The sequence below is a fragment of the Rhinopithecus bieti genome, unplaced genomic scaffold (genome assembly GCF_001698545.2).
Source record: "Rhinopithecus bieti isolate Rb0 unplaced genomic scaffold, ASM169854v2 scaffold_1037, whole genome shotgun sequence".
Classification (NCBI taxonomy): Eukaryota; Metazoa; Chordata; class Mammalia; order Primates; family Cercopithecidae; genus Rhinopithecus; species Rhinopithecus bieti.
In genome coordinates, this window is record NW_016803268.1 from 272,629 (window position 1) to 286,260 (window position 13,632).

The window sequence follows — 13,632 nt, forward strand, 5'->3', positions numbered from 1 at the left end:
AAAAAAAAAAAAAAAGGAAAGAAAGAAAACATGGCCGGCACGGTGGCTCACGCCTGTGATCCCAGCATTTTGGAAGGCCGAGGCGGCCAGATCACGAGGTCAGGAGATCAAGGCCAACCTGGCCAACATGGTGAAACCTCGTCTCTATTAAAAACACAAAAGGCCAAGCACGGTGGCTCACACCTGTAATCCCAGCACTTTGGGAGGCCGAGGCAGGCAGATCACGAGGTCAGGAGATCAAGGATGGTGAAACCCCGTCTCTACTAAAAATACAAAAATTAGCCAGGTGCAGTGGCTCACACCTGTAATCCCAGCACTTTGGGAGGCCGAGGAGGGTGGATCATAGGTCAGGAGATCGAGACCATCCTGGCTAATACGGTGAAACCCCGTCTCTACTAAAAATACAAAAAATTAGCCGGGTGTGGTGGCGGGCGCCTGTAGTCCCAGCTACTCAGGAGGCTGAAGCAGGAGAATGGCGTGAACCCAGGAGGCAGAGCTTGCAGTGAGCAGAGATCGTACCACTGCACTCCAGCCTGGGCGATAGAGCAAGACTCTGTCTCAAAAAAGTAAAAATATAAAAATATAAAAATAAGCTGGGTGTGGTGGCATGTGCCCGTAGTCCCAGCTACTCAGGAGGCTGAGGCAGGAGAATTGCTTGAACTTGAGAGGTGGAGGTTGCAGTGAGCTGAGATGGCACCACTACACTCCAGCCTGGTGACAGAGAGAGTCTCTGTCTCAAAAAACAAACAAACAAAAAAGGGACCCAACGAGAAGCATGGTAGAGATTGATGCAGGTCAGTCACTAACTGAGCTTGGAAAGCTTTAGAGCAGGGGTGTCCAGTCTTTTGGCTTCCCTGGACCACATTGGAAGAGGAATTGTCTTGAGCCACATATAAAATACACTAACAATAGCTCTGTGCATACATCTCACAGTGTTTCAAGAAACTTTAAGAATTTGTGTTGGACTGCATTCAAAGCTTTCTTGGGCTGCATGCAGCCCGCAGGCCGTGGGTTCGACAAGCTTGCTTTAGACCAAGGCCATTTCTACAGTTATGGATTGCCTACTTCTAAAAACATGTTTTTTTTTTTTTTTTTTGAGATGGAGTTTCACTCTTGTTGCCCAGGCTAGAGTGCAATGTTACAATCTCAGCTCACCGCAACCTCCGCTTCCCAGGTTCAAGCAATTCTCCTGCCTCAGCCTCCCTAGTAGCTGGGATTATAGGCATGTGCTACCACGTCCCGTTAATTTTGTATTTTTAGTAAAGATAGGGTTTCTCTATGTTGGTCAGGCTAGTCTCCAACTCCTGACCTTAGGTGATCCATCCGCCTTGGCCTCCCAAAGTGCTGGGATTACAGACCTCAGCAACCACTTTTGGCCTTTTTTTTTTTTTTTTTTTAACGTAGTCTCACTCTGTCACCCAGGCTGGAGTGCAGTGATGCGATCTCAGCTCAATGCAAGCTCTGCCTCCCGGGTTCACGCCATTCTCCTGCCTCAGCCTCCCGAGTAGCTGGGACTACAGGCGCACATCACCACGCCCGGCTAATTTTTTGTATTTTATTAGAGACGAGGTTTTGCCGTGTTAGCCAGGATGGTCTCAATCTCCTGACCTCGTGATCTGCCCACCTAGCCTCCTAAAGTGCTGGGGTTACAGATTCTTTTTTTTTGAGACGGAGTCTCACTCTGTCACCCAGACTGGAGTGCAATGGCACAGTCTCGGCTCACTGCAAGCTCCACCTCCCAGGTTCAAGCGATTCTCCCACCTCAGCCTCCAGAGTAGCTGGGATTACAGGGGCCTCGCCACCATGCCTGGCTAATTTTTGTATTTTTACTAGAGATGGGGTTTCACCATGTTAGCCACGCTGGTCTTGAACTGCTGACCTTGTGATCCGCCCACCTTGGCCTCCGAAAGTGCTGGGATTACAGGTGTGAGCCACTGCGCCTGGCCAAAACATGCTCCTTATCCTTCATTTCCAGTAGATTAGGAAATCCTGGGAGAGGGAAATTATCAGTCATCGGGCTGCTCTGCTTGGGGACAAACTAGAGACATTTAGTGTGGTGATTAACCCACCAGTGCTTGGGGTTGGATAATCAGTTTATCAAGTTACCGCATGAGCAGAAACACTCCCAAAATGTTTATCTTATGGTACAACCTGCTCATTCATGCAAATTTACCAGGCACTGATTTCTTATGCCTGGGGAAAGAGCAGTGCAACCCCAGGTAGGTGCCCGCCCCTCTGTTCTTACAGGCAGAGTAATGGTACACGAGGAAACAAAGTCCAGCCGGCAGGTGGGGAAGGGCTCCCGGTGCCGACGTTAATCAGGAACCCACCAGTGACGTTTGCTTTTTCCCATGCTCTGTTTGGTGCTTTGAAAAATATCGGAAGGGCCGGGCGCGGTGGCTCAAGCCTGTAATCCCAGCACTTTGGGAGGCCGAGATGGGCGGATCACGAGGTCAGGAGATCGAGACCATCCTGGCTAACACGGTGAAACCCCATCTCTACTAAAAAATACAAAAAACTAGCTGGGCGAGGTGGCGGTGCCTGTAATCCCAGCTACTCGGGAGGCTGAGGCAGGAGAATGGCGTGAACCCGGCAGGCGGAGCTTGCAGTGAGCTGAGATCCGGCCACTGCACTGCAGCCTAGGCGACAGAGCGAGACTCCGTCTCAAAAAAAAAAAAAAAAAAAAAAAAAAAAAAAAAAAAATCAGAGGGAGCCCTTTGAGGGGCTGTGAATCTTCTCCACACCATGGCAGCGCGCCATCAGAGGGCCTGTGTGGCTGATGACTGCAGTTGGCCACAGATTAAAAAGCTCTGGGAATTATACCTCGGAGCATCCTTACAGACACAGAGCCTAGAAGATCTCAGCTGTGGGTTCCTGGAGGCTGAGAAGGTAAGTTGGCGCTGGGTCCCCAGGTGTTCTGTGGCTCTAATTACCCAGAGAATTCCAGGGTTCATTTCAGGAGAGGAGTGCGGGGCCCCAGGGTCCAAGGTGGCAGAGCAAAGCCCCAAGTGCCTTGTGACAGAAGTCAGAGTTCAGGCACAAAGTCAAGTTCAGGTCAAAGGCCTCCTCCGCCATCCAGACGCAGGCAGAGCCACTTTGCCTGTGGCCAGTGGAGTGCAGGTTTCTTTGGCCACGCCTTACTCATTCCATTTCAGACTCAAAAACAAGGTCGGCTCCTCCCAAGGGATTCTGCGTCCACTGTCCAGGTGAGCAGCCAGGCCTCCTGCACCCCCGAGGCCCCTGAATACTCTCTTTGTCACGGTCTGTGCGGCCATGCAGGGTCAGAGCTCAGGGGCCCAGAAGGAAAAGCAGACATTTGAGAGCCCTGGTTTTGTGCTTTCAGTTTATTTTAGGGTAACTATACAGGCCGTGGATCCCAAGGGGTGCAAGATTGAGCCGGGCTGGACCTGATCTCTGAAAGGGAACCCAGGACAGCTCTGAGGGAAGGGTTCTCGCCCGGGGTGCTCCAAGGTTTCTAGGCTGGTGACTAGGCAGACACGGAGGCTGAGCATGGCTGAACCCAGACACTGCGAGGGATTCAGACCATGGGGCGGAATGTGTAGCCATGAGGAGGTCCCAGAGCGCAGACAGAGGAAGCCCTGGACAGCAGGAGGGCTGGGTCGGTGAGCAGGACCTGTGCGGTATGGTGAAGAGAGACACTCACCGTGCGATTCAGGGTCAGGAGATGAGAGAAATACTCAAGGTCCTGTCTGCTTCCTATTGAGGGCGGTCAGAGTTATTTACACTGTTGAATTTGTTTCCTTTTTGAACAGATAAAGCAAGGTGGTTAAAAATGAATAGGTCCTGGCCGAGCGCGGTGGCTCAAACCTGTAATCCCAGCACTTTGGGAGGTTGAGGCAGGTGGATCACCTAAGGTTGGAAGTTCAAGACCAGCCTGACCAACATGGAGAAACTCCATCTCTACTAAAAATACAAAATTAGTCAGGCGTGGTGGCACATGCCTGTAATCCCAGCTACTTGGGAAGCTGAGGCAGGACAGTCAGGAGAGTCTCTTTTTTTGTTTTGTTTTTTGAAACGGAGTCTTGCTCTGTCACCCAGGCTGGAGTGCAGTGGTGCGATCTTGGCTCACTGCAAGCTCCACCTCCCGGGTTCAGTTTACCCCATTCTGAGGCAGGAGAATCTCTTGAATCTGGGAGGTGCAGGTTGCGGTGAGCCAAGATCTTGCCGTTGCACTCCAGCCTGGGTGACAAGAGTGAAACTGTGCCTCAAAAACAAAAACAAAAAAAAAATGAAAGGGACATGCTGAGATGTGTCACTTAGACACTAGTTCCTGCGTGAACATGAGGTGGACAAGCTCCTCCCCACATTCGACAGCAAACATTGTCTCAGATGGTGAAAGCACCTCCAGTGCCTGCCCAGGGGCCTAAACGTTGTAAAATGACAGAAATAGACTGGGCGTGGCGCCTCACACCTGTTGTCCCAGCACTTTGGGAGGCTGAGGCAAGAGGACCATGACCCTGGGAGGCAGAGTTTGTAGTGAGATGAGATTGCGCCACTCTAGCCTTGGTGGCAGAGTGAGACCCTGTCTCCAAAAAAACAAAAAAAAAGGCCGGAGGCTGGGCAGCAGTGGCTCAAGGCCTGTAATGCACACTTTGGGAGGGCCGAGACAGGCGGATCACGGAGGTCCAGGCAGATCGACGACCGATCCCTGGCGACACGGTGAAACCGCGTCCTTTTCTAACTAAAAAATACAAAAAACTACCGGGCCCGAGTTGGGCGGCGCCTGTAAAAAGTCCCAGCTACTTTGGGAAAAGCTTGAGGCGGAGAATGGCGGTAAAACCGGAAAGCGGAGCTTTTTGCATGAAGCAAGAGAATGCCGTCCCACGCACTCGCAGGCCCTGGGTTGACAGAGCGAGACCCCCATTCAAAAAAAAAAAAAAAAAAGCCGCCACAGTGCTCACGCCTGGTTAATGCCCAGCACTTTGGGAGGGCCCAAAGGTAGGTTGGATCAACCTGAAGGCAGGAATTTGAAAGAGCCAGCTGGCCAACAAATGGCAAACTTTTGTCTCCAACTTAAAATACAAAAATTTAGCCAGGCGTGGTGGCAGGCACCTGTTAATGCCCCAGCTAGCTTTGGAAAGGGCTGAGGTGGGTGAACCGCTTGAACCTGGAAGGCGGTGGTCGCAATGAGCCGAGATCATGCCACTGCAGTCCAGTCTGGGCGACAGAGGGAGACTCTGTCTCGGGGGGGAAAAAAAAAAAATGCGGAAGTTCCTTACAACTGATAGGGACAACTCTCTCCACACTGCTGTGTGGCAAAGCAGAGGCAGAACAGGCCATTACAAAAGATGTGCCAGATCAAAGGACAGGTGAACTTTTTTTTTTTGGAGATGGAGTTTCGCTCTTGTCGCCCAGGCTGGAGTGCAGTGGTGCAATCTCAGCTCACTGCAAGCTCCTCCTCTCAGGTTAATGCCATTCTCCCACCCCAGCCTCCTGAGCAGCTGGGACTACAGGTGCCCGCAACCATGCCCGGCTAATTTTTTGTATTTTTACTAGAGATGGGGTTTCACCCTGTTAGCCAGGATGGTATCAATCTCCTGAGCTTGTGATCTACCCGCCTTGGCCTCCCAAAGTGCTAGGATTACAGGCGTGAGCCACTGCACCCTGCCAAGACAGTTTTGCTCTTGTTGCCCAGGATGGAGTGCAATGGCGCAATCTAGGCTCATCATAACCTCCGCCTCCTGGGTTCAAGCGATTCTCCTGCCTCAGCCTCCAGAGTAGCTGGGATTACAGGTATGTACCACCACGCTCGGCTAATTTTGTATTTTTAGTAGAGAGGGGATTTCTCCATGTTGGTCAAGCTGGTCTTGAACTCCCGACCTCAGGTGATCTGCTGGCCTCAGCCTCACAAAGTGCTGGGATTACAGGCATGAGCCACCACACCCGGCCAATTTTTGTATTTTTAGTAGAGATGAGAGTTCTCCATGTTGGCAAGGCTAGTCTCGAACTCCTGACCTCAGGTGATCCACTGGCCTCAGCCCCCCAAAAGGCTGGGATTACAGGTGTGAGCCACTGTACCAGGTGCCCCTGCCTTTTTTTTTTTTTTTTTTTTTTGAGATAGGTTATCACTCTGTCATCCAGGCTGGAGTGTAGTGGCACGATCATGGTTCCCTGCGGCCTCAGCCTCCTGGGCTCAAGTGATCCTCTCACCTCAGCCTCCCAAGTAGCTGGGACTACAGGCTTATGTCAGCACACTGGGCTAATTTTTGTATTTTTTGTAGAGACGGGGTCTTGCCATATTGCCCAGGCTGGAATTCTTACCTTTGTTACTGTATTTAACTTATCTTTCTTCTCCGGCCATCTTCATGGTTTTCTCTCTGATTTCCACAGTTTGAACACAGTGCATGTGTGAAGCAGGGGCTCATATTTATCAAGTTTTGTGTGTGCTCTGAGCTCAGGTCTGCATTTTGTTGTCTTTTGTTATTTTGGGAAAATTTTTGGTAATTTTCTCTTTAAACATTTTTTCTAATTTGTTCTTTCTTCTTTTTTTGGGAGTCCTATTACATGCATATTATATCATTTGATATTTTCCCACAGTTCTTGGATGCCCTTTAAAAAAAACACACAAAAAACCTCTTTTCCTGTTTTCCAATGTAATTCCTATTTTTCTCAGCTGTGTTGATGATACTACCGCCCCATCAGAAGCATCACCTGTTACCGCGTTCTTTCTTACAATCTGATGAGTTTCCTCCTCATGCGTATTGTTCACCCTTCATACGACAGACCTCCACATATTAATCATAGTTATTTTAAATTTCCAGCCTGTTTCAATTTCTCGGTCACCTCTGAGTCTAGTTCTGTTAATTGCTTTGTCTTTTTTTTTGTTTTTGTTTCTGAGACAGGGTCTTGCTCTGTTGCCCAGGCTCGAGTGCGGCAGCGTGATCTCAGGCTGTTCCCTGAGTACTCACCATGGATTGCGAAGTGTACGAGTAGGGCCGTGCAGGAGTCGTTTTGGGGTTTCATGGACTCTGAATTCTCATTCCTGCTCCATCCTCCTCTCAGTGCCTCGGCTCACAAAGAGCATTTGTGGTGCTGAACGTCATCGAAGCAATCAACACAATAAAGGCGCCTGCCGGGGACCGCGGCCACTGCCGGGGGATGGGGACGGGTTCCCGAGCCTCTACTTCCCCAGGGCTTTGAGGCACTTTAGCTTCCCCTAGGCACTCGCATTTTTTTTTTTTAAGACGCAGTCTCGCTCTGTCGCCCAGGCTGGAGTGCGGTGGCGCGATCTGCGCTCACTGCAAGCTCCGCCTCCTGGGTTCACGCCATTCTCCTGCCTCAGCCTCTCAAGTAGCTGGGACTACAGGCGCCCACCACCACGCCCGGCTAGTTTTTTGTATTTTAGTAGAGACGGGGTTTCACGGTGTTAGCCAGGATGGTCTCGATCTCCTGACCCCGTGATCCACCCGCCTCGGCCTCCCGAAGTGCTGGGATTACAGGCGTGAGCCACCGCGCCCGGCCGGCACTCGCTTTTACCAATTCTTATGTTGGGTTTTGTTTCGAGACAGGGTCTCGCTCTGCCGCCCAGGCTGGTTAAAAGAAAACGTTGTCTCTACTAAAAATAATAAAAATCAGCTGGGCGTGGTGTCGCGCACCTGTAATCCCAGCTACTCGGGAGGCTGAGGCAGGAGACTCACTTGAGGATCCGAGATCGCGCCACTGCATTGCAGCCTGGGCGACAGAGGGAGACTCCGTCTCAAAAAAAGGAAAAACAAAAACAAAGAAAAGTGATGGGGTCTTGCTCTGTTGCCCAGGCTGGTCTGGAACTCCTGGACTTAAGCGACCCTCCAGCCTCGGCCTCCCAAAGCGCTGGGAGCACAGGCGCGGCCACCGCGCGGTCTCCGGCTGCCAAAACGCCGCCCAGGGCAGGGACCGTTCGACCGCCGGGAGGAGGAACAGCGGCTGCCCGGAGCTCAGAGGCGCGCGCGGCTCCGCGCTCCCCGCGGGGATCTGCGCCTGCCTCGGCTTGGTTGGCCAGGTGGTCTCTTCGGGACCAACCCCAGTTATTCCCGGCAGGAACCACGCCTGAGGCGCCACAGCCTCCCCGCGCGAAACGCCCTCGCGGACTACACCGCGGCCTCACAGCCGAACGCAAGCCCGACGTCACCGCGCGCAGGCGCCTCCACCACAACCAACATGGCCGCCACGCGAGGCCTCGACCTGAGGGGCGTGGCCTCGACCTGAGGGGAGTGGCCTGGCCGCCACCAGCCAACGGGCGCGCGCGCCTGGCCGCAGCCAATAAGAAGGCAGCGCGGGCTCAGGCCCAGGGCGCCGCCGCCAGGGCTGTAGACGCTGAGTCCATGTCCGACTTGCGGGTTCCGAACTCCGCCTCGGGCCAGGGCCCAGGGGGCCGCCGGAGGTCCTGGGCCGAGCTGCTGGGTAGGCGGGCGCGGCAGGCCGCGGGAGTGGGCGGTGCCGCGCCCGGTTCGGTTTCGCCGGTCGCCCAATCCCTTCCCGCCCGAACCTCAGACGGTCCGATGCCGGGAGGCCGCGCCTGGGGGGTTGTGCGGGGTGGGCGCCAGGCTGGGGCGGCGCGGCTGCCTCGGACCCGGCCCCGACCGGGCCCCTCCTGCGCCTGGGCCGACGCCCCTCCGGCCCTGCCCGCGGGGCGCCCCCTTGTTTCCCGAACGCCGCCTCCGCCGGCCGCCCTGCCAGAGCCGGGCCTGGGGTGGGCGGCGTGGGGCTCCCCTCAGCGCAGAGGCCGCCCCTCGCCAGCCTTCCTGGGCTCCCCTGACTCGGGTTCTGCGGGAGCGTCTTCCGCGGCGTCCGCGCTGGCGCCGTTTCCCTTAGTTTCCCGACACCTGCGCCCTGGGGAGGAGCCGCGGCCCCTCTTGGGAGGGTGTCCCTGGTGGGTTTCTCCGCGGCGTCCTGCGCGTCGGGCCCGGGACCCCGGGTGTAAACGGGGCTGTGATGGTTTGGAACCGACTTCTCTCCGTAGCGGGAAGGCTCAAGAGGCAGAAATACAATCCTGAAAGGGCACAGAAATTGAAGGACTCAGCTGTGCGCCTCCTGCGAAGCCACCAGGACCTGAATGCCCTTTTACTTGAGGTAAGAGGAAGCTGGTGTCCGTCTGCGGGCAGATTTAGGTTCGGGGTTTTGAGCCCAGCCACCGCACAGCTTTCCTAAGAAAATACCCGAGGCGGCGGGCGCGGTGGCCTGGCCCGCAGAGGGGAGGGTCGCCTGAGCCCAGGAGTTACGCAACAGGATGAGACCCCGCCTCTTTTATTAAAAACAAAACAACAAAAAGAAACAGGCCGGGCGCGGTGGCTCAGGGCTGTAATCCCAGCATTTGGGGAGGCCGAGGCGGGTGTATCATCCTAGGTCAGGAGTTCGAGACCAGCCTGGCCAGCATGGTGAAACCCCGTCTCTTCTAAAAATACAAAAAAATTAGCTGGATGTGGTGGCGGGAGCCTGTAATCTCAGCTACTCGGGAAGCTGAGGCAGGAGAATTGGTTGAACCTGGACCCGGGAGGCAGAAATTGCAGTGAGCCGAAATCACGCCACTTGCAATCCAGTCTGGTTTACAGAGCGAAACCGTCTCAAAAAAAAAAATTTAAAAAGCCCGGTGTGGTGGCTCACGTCTGTAATCCCAGCACTTTGGGAGGCCGAAGCGAGTGGATCACTTGAGGTCAGGAGTTCAAGACCAACTTGACCAACATGGTGAAACCCTGTCTCTACTTAAAATACAAAAACTAGCCGGGTGTGGTGGCGGGCACCTGTAATGTGCCCGAGGTTGCAATGAGGGAGATCCCGCCTCTGCACTCCAGCCTGGGGGACTTCATCTCAAAAAAAAAAAAAAAAAGCCCAGTAGGGAAGCATTATTTAAACACAGCTTGTGTTTATGCACAGAGCTTGAGTTTTTTTGTTTTTTGTTTTTTTGAGACAGAGCCTCACCCTGTGGCCCAGGCTGGTGTGCAGTGGGGCGATCTCGGCTCACTGCAGCCTCCACCTCCTGGGTTCTAAGTGATTCTCCTGCCTCAGCCTCCTGAGTGACTGGGACTACACTACAGGTGCACACTACCATGCCCGGCTAATTTTTGTATTTTTAGTAGAGACAGGGTTTCGTTATGTTGGCCAGGCTGGTCTTGAACTTGATTGACCTCGTGATTGGCCCACCTCAGCCTCCCAAAGTGCTGGGTTTACAGGCGTGAGCCACTGCGCCCAGCCTGGAGCTTGAACTTTTTAAATGGAGTTCATTGTTTTGGATTCTAGGTAGAAGGTCCACCGTGTAAACAATTGTCTCTCAGCAAATTGATTGACTGTGACGGTTCTGAGGCCTATGCTAATCATTCTAGTTCATTTATAGGTAAGTTACAGCTTCATTTTCTCTTTTGAATTGCAGAAGAGTTTTTATATAGTAACCATGGTTTGCTAAATTAAGTAGAAATTTAAATTTCCTCAGATGATGGATTTCCACTTGTGTGTGTGGTCACAAATTCTATGTGATGTTTTTGTGACTTGTGCTTGGGTGTCTTATGATGCTGTGTTTAAAAGCAGCGTTTGAGTCAACCTGCGACTCAGAAGCAGTAGGACCCAGAGTGTCCGTTGGAAAAACATGGGATATAGCAGCAACAGGGATTGCCCCTTGCTCATTGAGACCGGTTGTGCTGTGCCCAGGAGAGTAGACGGGAAGACAATTTTCTAGGTACCTCCTTCTCCCCCCATTTGAGAGTGGGAGATAGGGAAAGTTCTGGGTCAGCAACAGTAAGTCATTTCTGATCCTTCACGTCTTTGTTATGTAATGACTTGTTTCTATTAAAATAACCTACAGTAACAACGCTCCCTTGACCACTGAACACTGAGTGTCACTGGCAAATGATACGGATTTTCACTGTCATAATTATATTTGAATTTCACAAATTACATATTATCATTCCAAGGATCCAAACTCAGCCACACAGATAAACCTTTGATTCATTAATTTTTGAGTTTGTTTTTTTCTGCTAAAGATAGAGCTAGTGCGCGCGCACACACACACAGAGTAAAAGCCTTGTAGATAAAAACAGACTTTCCCGTGGAGATGCATTGGAAACAAACGATTAGAAATTGGCATGGTCAGCCGGGCACAGTGGCTCACGCCTATATTCGCAGCACTTTGGGAGGCTGAGGCGTGCAGATCACCTGAGGTCAGGATTTGAGACCAGCCTGACCAACATGGTGAAAGCCTGTCTCTACTAAAAATACAAAAATTGGCTGGGCGTGGTGGCGGGTGCCTATAGTCCTAGCTACTCAGGAGGCTGAGGCAGGAGAGTTACTTGAAACTGGGAGGCAGAGGTTGCAGTGAGCCGAGACCCCTCCATTGCACACCAGCCTGGGCAACAAAAACAAAACTACGTCTCAAAAAAAAAAAAAAAAATGGAATTGTCTACTTTTTTCTTTTTTTTAAACATTCTGTTGCCCAGGCTGGAGTGCAATCACAGTTCACTGCAGTCTTGACCTCCTGGGCTCAAGTGATCCTCCCACCCCAACCTCTTGAGTAGCTGGGACTACAGGTGTGCACCACCGTGCCTGGCTAATTTTTTTGTAGAGATAGGGTTTTGGCAGTTGCCCAGACTGGTCTCAAACTCCTGAGCTCAAGCCATCCGTTCACCTCAGCCTCCCAAGGTGTTGGGATTGCAGGCCTGAGCCACTGTGCCCGATCTGTCTACTTTTCTACCGATAATTTCACCAACAGTTGATGATTTCTCACACTATAATTTTAAGCTTCTATAACTATTGTAAAGTTTTTTTTTTTTTTTTTGAGACCAAGTCTTGCTCTGTTGCCCAGGTTGGAGTGTAGTGGTGCGATCTCGGCTCACTTCATCCTCTGCCTCCTGGGTTCAAGCAAGTCTCCTGCCTCAGCCTCTCGAGTAGCTGGGATTACTGGCGCCTGCCGCTGCGCCCAGCTAATTTTTGTATTTTTAGTAGAGACGGGGTTTCACCGTCTTGGCCAGGCTGGTCTCGAACTCCTGACCTCGTGATCCACCCTCCTCGGCCTCCCGTACTGCTGGAATTACAGGCATGAGCCATTGTGTTCGGCCTGTAAATGTTTTAACTTATGTATTGATAATGTGTTTTTAGATCTAGTACATTACAAAAACAGGCACGTACTACAGTCTCCAGTGTTCTTTTTTTTTTTTTTTTTTTTTTTGAGATGGAGTTTTGCTCTCGTTGCCCAGGCTGGAGTGCAGTGGTGTGATCTTGACTCACTGCGACCATTGCCTCCCGAGTTGAAGCGATTCTCGTGCCTCAGGCTCCCAAGTACCTGTGATTACAGGCATGCACTGGCATGCCTGGCTAATTTTGTATTTCTGGTAGAGATAGGGTTTCACCATGTTGGTCAGGCTGGTCTCAAACTCCCGACCTCAGGTGATCCACCTGCCTCGGCTTCCCAAAGTGCTTGGATTACAGGGGGGGGCCCCCGGGCCTGGCCCCCCGTTTTTTTTTTTTTTTTTTTTTTGAGACGGAGTCTGGCTCTGTCGCCCAGGCTGCAGTGCAGTGGCGCGATCTTGGCTCACTGCAAACTCTGCCTCCCAGGTTCACACCATTCTCTGCCTCAGCCTCCCGAGTAGCTGGAACTACAGGCATCCACCACTACACCTGGCTAATTTTGTTTTTGTGTTTTTAGTAGAGACGGGGATTCACCGTGTTAGCCAGGATGGTCTCGATCTCCTGACATCGTGATCCGCCCGCCTCGGCGTCCCAAAGTGCTGGGATTGCAGGCGTGAGCCACCGCACCCGGCCCAGTTTTTTTAAGCAGTTAGTTTTGGCTGGGTGCGGTGGCATACACCTGTAATCCCAGCAGTATGGGAGGCCGAGGCGGGCCTGGAGTTGGAGACCGGCCTGGCCAACATAGTGAAACCCCATCTCTACTAAAAATACAAAAAATTAACTGAGCGTAGTGATGCCTGCCTGTAATCCCAGCTGCTTGGGAGGCTGAGGCAGGAGAATTGCTTGAACCTGGGAAGTGGAGGTTGCAGTGAGCTGAAACGGCGCCGTTGCACTCCAGCCCGGGTGACAGTGTAAGACGCCATTGCAAAAAAAAAAAAAAAAAAACGAAAAAAAAATTTTTGGAAGGCAAATAAATTAGAAAATAGCTTATTGGCATTGCCTGCTTCCAGGTTGCTCACCATTTCTCACTGTATTGAATGCAGACCAGTGGCTGCTCAGGAGAATGGTGACTGCTGCAGGCTGTTAGTGAGGTTCCACTTGGTGGCCTGTGGACTGAGCACAGCTGTGACTGCACCTGCCCACCAGGTACATGTCAGAGCACTGGGAAATCCCTGCCTGATTTTGACACAACCGTCAATGTGAGTCAACAGGAGCAGAGTTATCTCTGAAGTAATTGGAAAAACAATGTAATTGAAAGAGCCTGCTGGAGTTCTCAATTGATTGTGCTCCTTTGGAAAAAGATGATAAAGTTCTTGGTCAGAATGTATTCTTTACTTTGCTCCTTTTGTGTCGTGGGAAACGTAACAAATACGAATGCGTAACTCTGGGTTCGGGTGTTGCCACCAGTTTTATTGTGCACTGCTTTTCATGTTTTCCTTTTGTATCTATTTTCCCCTTTAAATGTCATTTTTTGTGTGTACTGCATCTTAAAATAAGGCATTTTATTTTATTATTATTATT

At 51.8% G+C, this 13,632-nt stretch overlaps 1 protein-coding gene and 1 long non-coding RNA gene across 2 annotated transcripts in view; one reads left to right on the forward strand and one right to left on the reverse strand.

Annotated features, from left to right (window-relative positions):
* Positions 1–3,306: 3,306 nt before the first annotated feature.
* Positions 3,307–7,703, reverse strand: LOC108529120 (uncharacterized). Its single transcript, XR_001885408.1, has 3 exons — positions 7,659–7,703; positions 6,930–7,053; positions 3,307–3,634 (listed from the first exon to the last, which is right to left on the reverse strand). It is a non-coding gene; the product is annotated as an uncharacterized LOC108529120 (long non-coding RNA).
* A 56-nt stretch (positions 7,704–7,759) lies between these two features.
* FANCA (FA complementation group A) overlaps positions 7,760–13,632 on the forward strand; it is a 75,453-nt gene continuing 69,580 nt past the window's right edge. The window contains exons 1-3 of the mRNA XM_017871024.1: positions 7,760–8,400; positions 8,960–9,069; positions 10,234–10,347. Of these exons, the coding sequence (XP_017726513.1) occupies positions 8,322–8,400; positions 8,960–9,069; positions 10,234–10,347 (303 nt within the window). The 5' untranslated portion in view covers positions 7,760–8,321. The remainder of the gene's footprint in view (positions 8,401–8,959; positions 9,070–10,233; positions 10,348–13,632) is intronic.